The sequence below is a fragment of the Hyperolius riggenbachi genome, chromosome 12, assembly GCF_040937935.1.
Source record: "Hyperolius riggenbachi isolate aHypRig1 chromosome 12, aHypRig1.pri, whole genome shotgun sequence".
NCBI lineage: Eukaryota > Metazoa > Chordata > Amphibia > Anura > Hyperoliidae > Hyperolius > Hyperolius riggenbachi.
In genome coordinates this window covers 137880034-137897425 of record NC_090657.1, presented here as the reverse complement: position 1 = coordinate 137897425, position 17392 = coordinate 137880034, and the positions used below count along the sequence as shown (strand labels likewise).

Genomic DNA, 17392 nt, shown 5'->3' with positions numbered 1-17392 from the left:
AGCCATCGCAATTTGCATAGGCGTGAGCTGGGTGATTGTGATGATCAGGACCAGATGTTGATTGGTGGAATACTAGATAGGACGCTCGCTCCCTTGTGTTTTTAATGGGTTGTTTTTAGTTGGGTTCATTATGCTGTTACCTATATGTTCAATCAAGGGTCAGCAGCACTCAGAGTCTCAGTGTATGGGTGCAAGCAAACAGCGAAGGTCCCCACCTCCACAGCGTAATATCAATAAACACAAGGGTTTGCAGCACACCAGCTCTTTTATTCAGAGCACAAGGAAAAAGTTACAAGCAAGCTTTCAGACACTCCCTGTCCTTTGTCAAACGTAAAAAGTTACAAGCAAGCTTTCGGACACTCCCTGTCCTTTGTCAAACGTAAAAAGTTACAAGCAAGCTTTCGGACACTCCCTGTCTTTTGTCAAACGTAAAAAGTTACAAGCAAGCTTTCGGACACTCCCTGTCCTTTGTCAAAGGGAGCGTCCGAAAGCTTGCTTGTAACTTTTTCCTTGTGCTCTGAATAAAAAAGCTGGTGTGCTGCAAACCCTTGTGTTTATTGATATGCTGTTACCTATATTCAATTTTGTACCAATAAACTATTATCAAGCACAAGTAGAGTTGCAGTGTAGCAAATTTTTCACTATTAATCTAAAAATATGTTGTACATACAGTGGAGTGAAAAACTATTTGCCCCCTTCCTGATTTTTTTATTCTCTTGCATGTTTGTCACACTTAAATGTTTCTGCTCATCAAAAACCGTTAACTATTAGTCAAAGATAACATAAATGAACACAAAATGCAGTTTTAAATGATGGTTTTTATTATTTAGTGAGAAAAAAAACTACAAACCTACATGGCCCTGTGTAAAAAAGTGATTGCCCCCCTTGTTAAAAAATAACTTAATTGTGGTTTATCACACCAATTTCTGTAGTCACCCCCAGGCCTGATTACTGCCACACCTGTTTCAATCAAGAAATCACTTAAATAGGAGATATCTGACACAGAGAAGTAGATCAAAAGCACCTCAAAAGCTAGACATCATGCCAAGATCCAAAGAAATTCAGGAACAAATGAGAACAAAAGTACTGTAATTGAGATCTATCAGTCTGGTAAAGGTTATAAAGCCATTTCTAAAGCTTTGGGACTCCAGCGAACCACAGTGAGAGCCATTATCCACAAATGGCAAAGACATGGAACAGTGATGAACCTTCCCAAGAGTGGTTGGCCAACCAAAATTACCCCAAGATCGCAGAGAAAACTCATCCGAGAGGCCACAAAAGACCCCAGGACAACATCTAAAGAACTGCAGGCCTCACTTGCCTCAATTAAGGTCAGTGTTCACAACTCCACCATAAGAAAGACGCTGGGCAAAAACGGCCTGCATGGCAGATAACCAAGGCGCAAACCACTTTTAAGCAAAAAGAACATTAAGGCTCGTCTCAATTTTGCTAAAAAAACATCTCAATGATTGCCAAGACTTTTGGGAAAATACCTTGTAGACCGACGAGACAAAAGTTGAACTTTTTGGAAGGTGCGTGTCCCGTTACATCTGCGTAGATGTAACACAGCATTTCAGCAAAAGAACATCATACCAACAGTAAAATATGGTGGTGGTAATGTGATGGTCTGGGGTTGCTTTGCTGCTTCAGGACCTGGAAGGCTTGCTGTGATAGATGGAACCATGAATTCTACTGTCTACCAAAAAATCCTGAAGGAGAATGTTCGGCCATCTGTTCGTCAACTCAAGCTGAAGCGATCTTGGGTGCTGCAGCAGGACAATGACCCAAAACACACCAGCAAATCCACCTCTGAATGGCTGAAGAAAAACCTAGTCAAAGTCCTGACCTGAATCCTATTGAGATGTTGTGGCATGACCTTAAAAAGGCGGTTCATGCTAGAAAACCCTCAAATAAAGCTGAATTACAACAACTGCAAAGATGAGTGGGCCAAAATTCCTCCAGAGCGCTGTAAAAGACTCGTTGCAAGTTATCGCAAACGCTTGATTGCAGTTATTGCTGCTAAGGGTGGCCCAACCAGTTATTAGGTTCAGGGGGCAATTTCTTTTTCACACAGGGCCATGTAGGTTTTGAGTTTTTTTTCTCACTAAATAATAAAAACCATCATTTAAAACTGCATTTTGTGTTCAATTATGTTATCTTTGACTAATAGTTAACGGTTTTTGATGAGCAGAAACATTTAAGTGTGACAAACATGCAAAAGAATAAGAAATCAGGAAGGGGGCAAATAGTTTTTCACACCACTGTAGGTTAATGTGCTTGCATGCTGTTATCTTTTGATTTCATCAAGGCTTCTATGTATGTGCATGGCTGTGGCCACAGCTATAGAAAGATCAGTTAGGAGACAGGGAGCTTATCACTGAAGGTGCAACATGTCATTTCAATATGGCCACGGGAGCACGATAGAGAGAGGCACGCTGATGTACCCGCGCATGCGCACAAGCCCGCGACCACAGTTGTGGTCAGGGATCTTTTGGAGGGGACAGCGGCACCCTGGAGGGCAGTGGAACTACAGCAAGGGACCAGATAGACTGCTAGGGGATGGAAGAAGTCCCAGGTAAGTAAATCTAATCTTTCCCCCTTCAGCTCGTATGTCCTTTAAGTATAAACTTTCTGACCTAGTTAGGCATTTCTCAGCTGACCGCAATAAGAGTGTAAGCCATTCCTAAACTATTTCAATGAAGATCTTGCTAGCCTCCTCATTGTACAAGTGGAAAAGCACTTTGGTCGTGCATTGCACATTGTTTATATATGGGGCACTTGGTATGAAATACTGAAGGGGGTGGAGAACAATGGTGACTTAAGACTTCTGTCTTCAAAAAAATGCTGAGAGTCTGGGAAGAGGAGAAAGAAGAATAGATAAAGAAAGAGGAGACATAACAAAACATTTGTAAATCTGAGTGAGATAAGTACTTATTTCTGTTACAGCACTGTTTCCCAAACCTGTCCTTGAGTTCCATGAAACATCATGTGCTGCACCTACACTGCGAGTATGTCGAGATAGACCTGGATTTATTTTACAAAAATGTCGCACTGCAAAAGCTTGTATGTGATTTCAGCTGTATTTTTAAAACCTGGACTCACCCACTAACTGGCAGCAAACTTGGACACTTGCATTTCAGCCTTTTTTAGGAACTTTGTGGAATTCTGTGTTTTACATGTATGTAATAAAACATGGTAAGCAATCCTAAATAAGTTGGCACTGGGGATAGACAAGAGCTGGTATATTGTTTGGCGCCCGATTTTACCTACATTCACCTCTCATTAGTTTCTGGCATGTGACAGAAGGTACTGCCTTTTTCTCAGCTATTGAGAAGTTTACATATATATGTAAATATCCATGAAACTTGCATTGCTCGTAGGACTTGCAAATCAGGGGGAACACTGGACTACGGCATTTTCATTGGTATAATCACAGCTTTACGTGAATAATTTATATAACAGAATAGATAATTCTCCTACCCTGAAATCCATGTCCATACTGTCCTCAGACACATCAGGATCACTCAGCAGAGAATAGTCAATGCCAATGTAGTCATCTACCGGATTTTTCACTGTCAGGGCAGAAAAACAAGAGATCTTTTTATACACGTGAAAATCTTACAAGAATTGTATTCCTATAAAGTATTCGAAGGCCTCTGTTGGGTAAACATTACACTATAGAGACCAGATTAAGGCATCTAAAAACAAGAGACGACAATCTCTTGTATGGGTTATGTCACTTACTGACTTTTAAACAGTGGCGTAGCTAGAGTCTTTGCCCAACCCCTCAACTGACCAGATGCGGGCTGGAAGAGAGCACAGGCGGGGGATATGGCACACCACAGAGGCTGCACTGTCAGATGGCACTGTAAGAGGACTGAGCCTTTGAGAACAGGTAGAGCAAGGCTTTTCAACCTGTGGTACGCGTACCACCAGTGGTACTTTGCTGTTGGCCAGGTGGTACACACCAGGTTTGCCTGCCACTTTATTGCCTGCATGCCACTTGTCCTGGTCCTATTCTGCCTCCACAAAGTTTGGCTCCTCCTCCCTCGCTGTGCTTCTCTGCGGCATACTTCAGACTGCAGATCAGTGGGGAAGAGACAAGCCAGGCAAATGGTGCACAGTAATGGTGCAGATACAGAAAGGGACATCACTGCTCACTTCCTGTATTTGAAGTATACATGCCGTCACTGTGCACCGTTTGCCTGACTGTCACTTCTCTGCGGCTGGCTTACCGATTATCTGAGGTGTGAACCATTCCGCAGGGCAGCACAGCAAGGAGTGAGCAAGGGGGGATCCGAACTTTGTGGTGAGTCACTGCCTAGCTCTCAGCTCTCTGATGGTGGGACTAGGCTACTTATAATTATGCTATATACTGTAATAACAGTGCAGGAGATTTAGGCACAGCCGGCACCATCATAGGCCGAAATAGGAATTACAACTATGGCGGCTCACAGTCAGTAACTTCAGCGCTATCATAAGACAGTTGCTTTTGAATCACTGCAATTGGGCTTCCAGCAATAGCCGTATACCAGCTGTATCCTGCACCCAATCTCCCGGCGGGCAGTTCATATGTATGCGGGGGAGGGGAAAGAGAGGAACTTGCAAGGCTACCTATATTGGCAATCTACCTACAGATTGCAAATACTGACAATATGTAGGCTTGCAATCTAATTGTAGTCGTTTTCCCCACCAATGCCTCCTACTTTTCCCCTCCCATATGCCCTCTTCTTTTCGTAAAGTGTACCTGTAAGAAAAAAGTGCCCGGTGGTTACTTACCACAGGGAAGGGGAGGCCTTTGGATCCAGCTCTGGGAGCCCTCCTTGTCGGTGTGTGCGCATGCGCAATAGTATTTGTTTTCCTTGACTGCAGTGCTTGTTTTCCTATACTGCAGTGGTCTTCTTTAAAGAGGTTCTGTGGGATTCTAAAAATCATTCAAACAAGCTGACACTTATCTGGGGCTTCTATCGGCCCCCTGCAGCTGTAATGTCCCGTGCCGTCCTCCTACGATGCTCCGTTTCCCGCCGCCAGTCCCGGTTTAATATTCGTGTAAACAGACGAATAATGTTAGCTCCTGCTCGCGTCATCGGGAGCTTACTGCACAGCCGCAGTGTAATAACTCGTGTGATTACACTGGGACCGGCGGCGGGGAACGGAGCATCGGAAGAGGACGGCGTGGGACATTACCGCTGCAGGGGGCCGATAGAAGCCCCAGGTAAGTGTCAGCTTGTTTGATTCTTAGGCTGCAAAATAACTCCTTTTAAGTGAGAAGAATACGGTGGCTGCTATATTAATTTCCTTTTAATCTATATGAGTTGACTGGCAGCCCTGCTGATCTATGTCTCTGCAGAAGTGTCTGAATCACAACAGAAACAAGCATGCAGCTAACCTTGTCAGATCTGACAATAATGTCAGAAACACCTGATCTGCATGTGCTTGTTAGAGAGCTGTGGCTAAAAGTATTAGAGGCAGAGGATCAGCATGATAACTATGTAACTATGATAGCCAGGTAACTGGCATTGCTTAAAAGGAAATAAATATGGCAGCCTCAATATGCCTCTCACTTAATTTCTCCTTCAACTACTCACTTTTTTCACTGTAGTGGCCCTTTAAACAGTTGAAATTTGACAGTTGGAAAATGACATTTTAAATAAGACAGTTAGAAAAAGGCAGTTGAAATTTGGCAGTTGAAAATGGCAGTTAGAAAATGACAATTGGAAAATGACAGTTGAAAAATGACAGTTGGAAAATGACAGTTAGAAAATGACAGTTTAAATAAGACAGTTTGAAAAGGGCAGTTGAAATTTGGCAGTTGAAAAATGGCAGTTAGAAAATGACAGTTGGAAAATGACAGTTGGAAAATGGCAGTTAAAAGTTGAACTATAATTTTCCAAGTGTTGTTTTTTAACTGCCATTTTCCAACTGTAAAATCGGAACTGCCATTTTCCAACTGTCATTTTTCAACTGCCATTTTCCAACTGTCATTTTCCAACTGACATTTTCTAACGGCCATTTTTCAACTGTCAAATTTTAACTGCCATTTTCCAACTGTCATTTTCCAACTGACATTTTCCAACTGTCATTTTCCAACTGACATTTTCCAACTGTCATTTTTCAACTGTTATTTTACAACTGTCAAGTTTTAACTGCCATTTTCTAACTGTCATTTTTCAACTGCCATTTTCCAACTGTCATTTTCCAACTGTCAAATGTAAACTGTCATTTTCTGATTGCCATTTTCCAACTGCCATTTTCTAACTATCATTTTTCAACTGTTGTTTTTTAACTGCCATTTTCCAATGGACAAATTTTAACTGCCATTTTCCAACTGTCATTTTCCAACTGCCATTTTCTAACTGCCATTTTCCAACTGTCAAATTTTAACTGCCATTTTCCAACTGTTATTATTTTTCAACTGCCATTTTCCAACTGTCATTTTCAACTGCCATTTTTTAACTGTCATTTTTCAACTGTCACATGTTAACTATCATTTTTCAACTGTCATTTTTCAACTGCCATTTTCCAACTGTCAAATTTTAACTGCCATTTTCCAACTGTCATTTTTGGACTGTTGTTTTTTAACTACCATTTTCCAACTGTCACATTTTAACTGCCATTTCCTGCCTGTCATTTTCCAACTGCCATTTTCTAACTGTCATTTTACAACTGCCAAATTTTAACTGTTGTTTTTCAACTGTCCTTTTTAAACTGTCATTTCTCAACTGTCATTTTCCAACAGCCAAATTTCAACTGTTTTTCGACTGCCATTATTTTCCAGCTGTCATTTTTTTAACTTCCATTTTTCGACTATCCTTTTCCAATTGTTTCCTTCTTTCTTTCCTATTTTATTTATTTCGCAAACACAAGCCTTGAGATCCTCAATGTTGAATGTTGATTTGCCACCTCATTTTGTGTTTTGGGGGCAAGATTTGCATCAAGATTTGCACAATTTAAAACTGGTTATCTCTAACAGTGACAGGTGTCAGATATGGTGGCTGGATAGTGTACTTACTGGGCTCTGCCTCTGACGTAGGAGACCTGGGTTCAAATCTCAGCTCTTCCTATTAAGCTAGCACCCATTTAAGTAAGGAGTTCTTTGGGCAAGACTCCCTAACACTGCTACTGCCTACTGAGTGCGCTCTAGTGGCTGCCTCACAAACGCTTTGAGTCTGACAGGAGAAAAGCGCTATACAAAAAAAGGAATTATTATATGAATAACTGTAGAGAAGAAGTGGAGGAAAAAGCCTATGTTGGCTTTTTATCTTCCTATCTTGATCCCAGTGGTTCATAGTGGTACTCTTTCCTGGCTAGCACTTTTAAGGCTCATACACACATCAGACTATGGTCTTTGGAAAATGAAAGATCACAGACCAATCTTACCACCCTTCATGTAGTATGAGAGCCATACCTTCACAGTCTATTCTATGGAGCTGAACTCCACATCAGACAGAAATCTTTGCAAGATGCTGCACACACAGATGCTGTACAGACACAAAAGATCAGTATCTGCAAAAGATCTGTTCCTGCCAAGAATCCATTCCTGCAAATTGCAATGATAGTCTATGACAGGGGTGCTCAATAGGTCGATCGCGATCTACCGGTAGATCGCGACCGCCTATTTGGTAGATCGCGGCCTCTTGGCCGCGTCTTGTTAAATATAGCCGCGCGTTCTCTGTGTCGTGCTGCGGCTGTCAAAATCTGCTTCCGAGCGAAGCAGCGCTGATGGGAGAGGCGCAGCTAAACAGAGAGGCGTGGCTGGAGGGGGAGAGGAGCCAATTGAGCAGCGCTGATGGGAGAGGCGTGGCTGGAGGGGGAGAGGAGCCAATTGTGAGCGTCTTCTCTCCCTCCTCTGTTATGGTCAAGCGTTGTGGCCACGCCTCCCCCTTGTCCCGCGGGCTTCTACCACCGCATCCATCTTTGGAAGGACTGGACTGGAGACTGGAGAGCGGAGGAATTACATTGCTGCCAAGGTGGGGAATAGAATTATGGTGCGGGTCGGGTCGCGCTGCAGGTCGGGGCCAATTAGTTTACTGTGGGGCTGCAGGGGGAAGGGGATTTAGTTATTATTCATAGAAGCCATGCGGGGGGAGGGGAGGGAGGGATGGGGGTGGCAGGGGGTTTAACTGAGCTTAATGTGGGCACTTCTAGTTGAGGGAAGGATTGCTGCCAAATATGCTGGGGTGGGGAGGGGGGTTAATGTCACTGTGTGGGGGTACATTTGTGGGGAAATCTGCCAATGAGATTGTATTTGTGGGGAAATCTGCCAATGAGATTGCACTTGTGGGGAAATCTGCCAATGAGATTGTATTTGTGGGGAAATCTGCCAATGAGATTGCACTTGTGGGGAAATCTGCCAATGAGATTGTATTTGTGGGGAAATCTGCCAATGAGATTGCACTTGTGGGGAAATCTGCCAATGAGATTGTATTTGTGGGGAAATCTGCCAATGAGATTGCACGTGTGGGGAAATCTGCCAATGAGATTGCACTTGTGGGGAAATCTGCCAATGAGATTGCACTTGTGGGGAAATCTGCCAATGAGATTGCATTTGTGGGGAAATCTGCCAATGAGATTGCACTTGTGGGGAAATCTGTCAATGAGATTGCACTTGTGGGGAAATCTGCCAATGAGATTGCACTTGTGGGGAAATCTGCCAATGAGATTGTATTTGTGGGAAAATCTGCCAATGAGATTGCACTTGTGGGGAAATCTGCCAATGAGATTGCACTTGTTGGGAAATCTACCAATGAGATTGCATTTGTGGGGAAATCTGCCAATGAGATTGCACTTGTGGGGAAATCTGCCAATGAGATTGCACTTGTGGGGAAATCTGCCAATGAGATTGCATTTGTGGGGAAATCTGCCAATAAGATTGCACTTGTGGGGAAATCTGCCAATGAGATTGCATTTGTGGGGAAATCTGCCAATGAGATTGCATTTGTGGCGAAATCTGCCAATGAGATTGCATGTGTGGGGAAATCATCTGCCAATGAGATTGCATGTGTGGGGAAATCATCTGCCAATGAGATTGCATGTGTGAGGAAATCATCTGCCAATGAGATTGCATGTGTGGGGAAATCATCTGCCAATGAGATTGCCTGTGTGGGGAAATCCTGTGCCAATGAGATTGCCTGTGTGGGGAAATCCTCTGCCAATGAGATTGCCTGTGTGGGGAAATCCTCTGCCAATGAGATTGCCTGTGTGGGGAAATCCTCTGCCAATGAGATTGCCTGTGTGGGGAAATCCTCTGCCAATGAGATTGCCTGTGTGGGGAAATCCTCTGCCAATGAGATTGCCTGTGTGGGGAAATCCTCTGCCAATGAGATTGCCTGTGTGGGGAAATCCTCTGCCAATGAGATTGCAATTTGTGGTCGTCCCATGCTAAACTTAGCATTTATAATGTTGTTATATGACTATACAAGACTTGTATAGTAATATACCAGCATTATTAATGCTAAGCTCAGTATTTGAAATGTTGGTAGATCTCCTGGCCTCGGCGAATTTTAAAGTAGCTCGCGAGCCGAAAAAGTGTGGGCACCCCTGGTCTATGAGATCTGCAGATCATCATACACACATGATTTAACTGACATTCATCTGCAGATCAAGCAATCATCCGCAGATCTGAAAATCCATTCAGGTGGATCTGATCTGCAGATGAATGTCAGTTAAATCATGTGTATGATGATCTGCAGATCTCATATACTATCATTGCAATTTGCAGGAATGGAATCTTGGCAGGAACAGATCTTTTGCAGATACTGATCTTTTGTGTCTGTACAGCATATGTGTGTGCAGCATCTTGCAAAGATTTTTTTTCTGATGGGGAGTTCAGCTCCATAGAATAGACTGCGTAGGTATGGCTCTCATACTACATGAAGGGTGGTAAGATTGGTCTGTGATCTTTCATTTTCCAAAGACTATGGTCTGATGTGTGTATGTGGCCTTAGCCACCTTTGAAACTTGTCCACACATTCTCTACCTTAGTGTTTGGTACTTGTGTTCCTTTACGATGGTGACCCTCTTTTTCTTAGGCTACTTCAAATGTATGTATTTATTTTGCATTATGGTGATTTATTGTTGCCGAGTTGTTTTTCAGATTAACTTGCACTGTTTTTTTCTTGATAAAGAGGTACTTTGTTGCTTTGGAATTTTGGATCATCTTAATTACAGAATGAATTACAGATCTGTCTGTACCAATTTTTTGGAGTGCCAACCATTTACTTCTCTTTACAAAAATGTATGGCACGTGTGTTGCTCTGCATGGCAGTATTAATTGAAATGAGACAGCACTGTGTTGGCACAGAGATGCATACAGCAGTTTATTGTCAGAACACAGCACAGCACATGAGAGTCTGTAACACATTACTGAAATAAGCTCAGCAATGCAGCAGTACATCCTTACCTTCCCGGTTGTTATCAAATCACCATTTTAAAGGACCACTATAGTGAAAAAGTAAGCAGTTAAAATCTTTCAGAACCAACATGTTTTGGACTAGTCGAGTTCCTCATTGGAGATACAATGGGTTTTCTTTGGGTTTTTTTTTTAAATAATTTCCTAAATGGCAATTGCTAAGTCTAACTGCCAAAATAGGACCAGCCAGCGTCCCTACTCACTCGCACACTATTTTGGCAGTCAGACTTAACAATGGCCGTTCAGCAAATGCTTTTGAAAGCAATGGGAAACCCTGAGACTCCATCGTGAGGAGATGGACTAGTCCAAAACCTGTTGGTTCTGTCAGCTTTTGAAGCACACCTAAACTGAGAGCTTCCTCTCTGCTCTAAGGAGTTAAGCAACAGCATCATAACTTTAAAGAAAACATTTCTTTGTTACAACTTACAGGAATCTTACAAAAACCCTGCAGTGTTTACTTTCTGGTGTCCTAGGAGCACAACATGGTTAACCTCCTGTGTTTACATATTAGCCCAAACTATGGCATAGAGTGGCACACCTGACAGCCCTAATTTACACTTGCTGTTTACTTGTTGATAAGGCCTAATTAGACAGGCTAATCTCTCTAGACCAGGGCTTTGCACCTGTGGTACGCTTGCCACCGTTGGTACTTTGCTGTTGGCCAGGTGGTACACACCAGATTTGCCTGCCACTTTTTTGTCCACCTGCCACTTGTCCTGGTCCTGTCCTGCCTCCATACAGTTTGGCTCCCCCTCCCTCGCTCTTTGCTGTGCTTCTCTGCGGCATACTTCAGACCTCAGATTAGTGTGGAGGAGACAGCCAGGCCAACGGTGCACAGTGATGGCGCAGATACAGAAAGTGACATCACTGCTCATTTGAAGTATACAGGCCGTCACTGTGCACCGCTTTCCTGGCTGTCACTGCGGCTGGTTTACCAATAATCTGAGCTGTGAACTATTCCGCAGGGCAGCACAGCAAGGAGTGAGCAAAGGGGGAGGGGAGGGGTGGAACTTGTATGGCTACCTATATTGGCAATCTACCTCTAGATTGCCAATACTGACAATATGTAGGCTAGCGTTCTAATTGTAGTTTTTTCCCCACCAATGCCTCCTACTTCTCCCCTCCCAAATGCCTTTTTTTCTTAAAGTGTACCTTGTAAGAAAAAAGTGCCTCAGGGGTACTTACCTCAGGGTCGGGGAGGCCTTTGTATCCTAAAGAGTTTTCCCCCTCCCTCCACAGTAGATGGGATCCAGTGCTGGGAGCCCCATAGTTCTCCTCATCGGTGTGTGCGCATGCACAGTAGCTGCTCTCCGTTCAGGCTCCAGTAGAAACAGCCAAGCCCGATTGCATCCAATCTACTGTGCAGTCACACTGGTGGTACTTGAAAGTGGTACAATTAGTGGAAAGGTTGGAAAAGCCCTGAGGTAGAGGAGTGGGAGAGGAAGAGTTACCACGCACGCACGCACGCACGCACGCACGCACGCACGCACACACACACACACACACTCACACACTCACACACACTCACACACACACAGACACTCACACACTCACACACTCACACACTCACACACTCACTCTGCAGCTGCTCACACTGAGTCCATTCTTCACTCGAGGGAGAGGGGAGGAGGAGCCAGGCCCTAGCAAGCTAAAGATTGTTACTGGCTGCAGAGTTCATTGGAGGGGGCAGTGCTGAGTGCCTGACATAGAGGTGGTGCATGCCACTGAGCTACAGAATAGAGATGGGAAGTTCGGATCTTTTCAATGATCCGGATGATTCGAATCGGATCATTGAAGAGATCCGGATCTTTGATCCGAATCTCGGATCATTTTACTACTGGAAGCATTCGGGGGTGAAATGAACAGCAGGACAGGTCTGTGGACAGGAGAAGGGGAGGGAGTGGACACACAGAGAAGGGGAGAAGATGGACAGAGGGCAGGGAGTGGACAGAGAAGGGAGGAGGGACGAGCAGAGAGCAGAAATGTTTGTACGTAATACCCACATGCTGAAGTCATATGCTTTACATATATTTCACCTATATGTTCATCTGTACACTTTGAAAGAAAAGGTCACACAGTGAAGGAAAGCATTCCCAGAAGATAAGTGCAGCTGTTTAGTGCTGAGTGCAGGAGGATTATATTGCCTTTCAATCACACTGTCTGCAAAGTTACTGAGCTGTGCTGAGCCAAAAGCTTCCAATGTGTTCACTGTGCAGCACTACGGAACAGCCAGCCTATAATGGGCAGCACGTTATAGCCAGTATGTGTGCTCTACACATATCTGGCAGTGGCACCCATGTCCCCTCTCTCTCATCTACCTGTCCCTGCAAGGGTGGCTCCCCATCCAACAGAGCGATCCATCTCTGCTCTGCTTCCAAGACCCCGCTGCCCGCTGAGAGGGGGCGTGTCGCTCCTGGCCCCGCCCCTCTTGCGATCCGAATCACTCATTTTGATGATTCGGATGATCGACTCATAAAATAGATTCGGATCAAAGATCCGAATCGTTTATGATCCGGACAACACTACTACAGAACAGCGTAGTGATGCGACGCGGTATGTTTGGGAGTCGAGGGTGGGACTCTGCAGCCAGGTAAAGCCGCCGACAGTACTGTCACACACACGGCCCCCGCCAACACATGGGCCAGGCCGCCAGGGACGGATCTAGACCAAGTTGCGCCCCCTCTAGATCCGTCCCTGCAGGTCGCGGCTCCGATCGTGGGTCCTACGCCACTGCTTTTATAGTAATGGAAAGCTGGAAAACGTTGCCTTGCCGGCTTGCTGCAGTTTCATCCCTTATAGGCATGCACAGATGGTATCTTCCACCTAGTTTGCACCACACCCCCTTTCTGCAGGCATAAACATGAATTCTTGGCTGACTTAAGTGCTGTGGTTTATGGGTTCACTGTCACTGCATCATATATATTTATCCGGTGATAAGACTTGCTTTGGATGTTTTAGTTCTCCATACTTGTCACAAATAGATGACTTATGGTTCATTCATTGACTCTGATGTTACTGTTTACAGTACAGAGTGTGTTCTTGCACGTTGTAATGGAAGACGTTTGGGGGCATTTTAGTGCATGACACATACAATTTCCAGTCGGGTTGTAAAGTATTGTGGCCGCTAACATTCGTGTTATAATGTACATCCCCAAACATGTCGTGCATCAGGAAAAGCATGCATGAAATATGCCAGGATTGTATAGTGTGAACAAGCACTATGAAAATACTATAAAATACTCAGCTTTTCAAACGATCTCTAGAAAGGCTGTCTCTACATTTTTTAGCTGGCAAGCCTTAAATCCAACAGAATGAAAAATGTGTGAAAGGTGAAAATAGCTATTACCCTTCATATTGGATTCTATGTTACAGCCCAATGCTGTTCAAATCTTTCCCTAGATCTGTGTAGGCACTTAGTTGCAGAGATTGTTTCTGTGGAGAAGCTTTTTGATTTTCTGCACCACAGACTTACAATGCCACTGGCTACAGTCCTCTAACACAGGGCTTTTCAACCTGTGGTACGCATACCACCTGTGGCCCTTTGCTGGTGCCCAGGTGGTACATGTTGGGTTTGCCGGCCCACCTGCCACTTGTCCTAGTCCTGCCTCCACAAAGTTCAGCTCCCCTTCGCTTGCTACTAATGCAATCTGTAGGCTAGCAATCTAACTTTAATCCTTTTCCCCACCAATGACTCCTGCTCTGCCCCCTCAAGCCCCCCCCCCCCCCCACACACACACACACAAATTAACCATTTTAATGTCCTTGATTCACGCTCACTCAAGTTCGAAGAGAAACTCTTGGATACACTTGCGCTTTCACATCTCTTAATACTTTTTCATGAAAAATGGCAACTGGTGACCATTGTACCAAAGGAAAAGGAGTCCTTGATTTTATGTGGAAGGGCAAAACTTCCTCTTTCTCCTCCTGTACACTAGTTATACCACTATCTGTTCCACCTGAGTCATCCAATAAATCACACAGGTCCTTCAGAGCAGAAAAATCATCTTCTTGTAACTTAACAGAAAAACCCCAATTTTTAGAAACCCCATAGCTTGTAGATTCTGGAGCTTTCATAACGTGAAGTAGAGACGAAGCACCCTCATGTATTTTACCATATATATCAGTGGGAACATTAAAGAAAACACCTACCCTGCTCTCTGTTTCATCTTTCACTGCTCAGCCTGTTTCTTATGAGCCCTGATAAAATCCCCGACTGAGCATTCAGTCTGGCTTTGCTCAGGAATCATTATAGCTGAGTCTGTCTTCTCTGATGTATTTTCAAGCCCAAGTCTACCTCCTTCTGGCTCTGCTACAATGACTCAACTATAATGATTCCTGAACAAAGCCAGATGAATGCTCAGTGGAAGATTTTATCAGGGCTGATAACAAGAAGGCTGAGCAGTGAAGGATAAAATGGAGAGCAGGGTAGGTGTTTTCTCTAATGTTCCTACTGATATATATGGTAAAATACATGAGGGTGCTTCACCTCTAGTTCATTTTAAACTGTTCTCCTTGGAGTTTGTTATAAAACGGATCAATCTGTATCTTCCTTGTTGCCTTATACAAATACATCTCAAATTTATGAAAATCAAACGGTTGAGTGATTCCACAAATTCAGTCCCTTTCCCAGAAGTTCCATACATTTTACAGGCAACTCGACCCCTGTTAAATTCACAACAGTCAAGTTAGCACCGCTTTGATCCTCCTTATAATCGCTATTCGTTGTCTCCTCAATCCCTTTTTGGTTCACTATTTCCTCTTGGGCTGTGCTAGTCCCTTCCATGACACCTGTTTCAGAATTCCTGTCTGTGGGCTCTGATCTACCTCTCCTCCTTTTTATCCCTCCCCCCTTCCTTTCCTCCCCTTGGACATTTCCCCCTTTTTTAGGGTAGCTAGGTTTACTTTTAGTAGATGCCTCAAAATCTTTCTCATCGGGACTGTCTGACCCTGGCTGAACCTGAAGTCCAGTGAACTCTTTTAACTGTTTTTTTAGGATAGCATTTCCTCCAGGGTTTTCCTTGGAAGCGTTTGCCTCCTCACCCCCATTGGAACACCTTCCCTTTATAAAAAGTCATCTTGATCCCTTAGAAATGTATGCAATTTTCTTTCTTTGGTTTCTTTCTGTACTGTGGCCCCTTTGAAATCAATTTTAGTCATTAAAGCTTTAAAGTCTTCATAAGTCATTAGAACATTTTTAGCTGGCAAGCCTTAAAGGGAACCTTAACTGAGAGGGATATGGATGTTTCCTTTTAAACGATACCAGTTGCTTGTCAGTCCTTCTGATCTCTTTGGCTGCAATAGTGGATAAATCACACACCTGAAACAAGCATGCAGCTAATCCAGTCTGACTTCAGTCAGAGCACCTGATCTGCATGCTTGCTGAGAGGCTGTGGCTAAAAGTATAATGCTGAATACACACCATGTGTTTCCGCGTCAAATGCGTCCGTCGATACACGTCGATTCGATTATTTCCGAGCATTTCCGAACGCTTTTCGATGATTTTTAGGTCGATTGCCATGTAAAGTATGGCAAATCGACCTAACAATCCATCGAAACGTGAATCGGACATGTCGGAAATAATCGAATCGATGCGTATCGACGGACGCAACGAAAGTGGAAACGCATGGTGTGTATCCAGCATTAGAGACACAGGATCAGCAGGAGAGTCAGACATCTTGTATTATCTTAAAAGGAAAAATCCAAACCCTTCTCAGTTTAGGTTCCCTTTAAATCCAACATAATGCAAAATGTATGAAGAGTGAAATTAGCTAGTACCTTTCATATTGGATTCTATGTTGCAGCCCAATGCCAAGTTCAAATCTTTCCCTCCATCTGTGTAGGCATTCAGTTGCAGAGCTTGTTTCTGTCTGTGTAGAAGCTTTTTGATTTTCTAAAGTCACATTGCTTTTTTTTAGGATCCCAGTCAATGACCACTTACTGCACAACAGACTTACAATGCCACTGGCTACAGTCCTCTAACACAGCTCAGCCTATGTCCAACCCTTGTAATCTGAACATCAGGAAGAAGCAATCTAAGCAGCAGCAGCTCATCCCACAGGAACAGTAAACTAATCTCTTAAATTTAGCTGCTTTAGGTCATATGATCTATATTTAAAGCTGCAGAAACCTAATTTCACTAAATGTTAACACACAAATACTTTGATTAATAAGCTATTATATGTCTCATTCAGATCTCTGCCAAGGGATTTAAAGAGAAGCTCTGCTTCTGTTGAAAATTGTTACACACACTTATCAGTGCTTTACAAAATGTTATCATTTAATGGTATTAGAAATACAGTATCTTTCCATTCAATTGGCAACCAGCCATGAATTGTGAAAACTGACTGAGGGTAGGAACACACTAGGCAGAATCGCGTATGCATTTTCCATAGCACATAGTGAAAAAGGCATATGCGATTCTGCCTAGTGTGTTCCTACCCTGAAGCTGAAATTGCACTTTTCTGCCAGCCTGGAATCTGTACTCTTTATGTGGTGGACAGGCTGGCTAGTAACTTCACATCTTGCTGCAAGACTAAGGGACTAACTTTCTCATAACATTACAGGTTTACATTAATGAGTGTTAATAAACACAGGCAACAGTGCACGTTTTCATGCAAAGAGTGCGCATGTTCGGCCGCTATCATTAACATTAAAGTGCATGTGTTCTTACAAACAAATGCAGCATGCTGTACTTTTAAAAACGCAACATGAAAACATGAACACATAAGTCTGAATGCTGATATGGTATACCTATGGAAACCATAGGCAGTACATTTTTACAAATCATGTATTCACTCAAACTCCCACAGTGTAAAAGAGCTAATAGGTGGAGTAGGAGCTTGTTAATGCTCCCTCGATGTTCTCCTGGTGCCATCCGTTGTGCCACTGCCAGCCCCATAACGTATTGCGATTCGGCTCAGTCATGGACTACTGGGCATGTGTGGTCCTAGCCGGACGTGCTCCCACAACCGGGAGAACTCT

The 17392-nt window shown here is 43.6% G+C and overlaps 1 protein-coding gene across 4 annotated transcripts in view; it reads right to left on the bottom strand.

The window, feature by feature from the left end:
• PLTP (phospholipid transfer protein) overlaps positions 1-17392 on the bottom strand; it is a 201344-nt gene that overhangs the window by 34415 nt on the left and 149537 nt on the right. For all 4 annotated transcript variants that reach the window (XM_068263967.1, XM_068263970.1, XM_068263969.1 and 1 more), the window contains one exon: positions 3481-3572. In XM_068263967.1, the coding sequence (XP_068120068.1) occupies positions 3481-3572 (92 nt within the window). The remainder of the gene's footprint in view (positions 1-3480; positions 3573-17392) is intronic.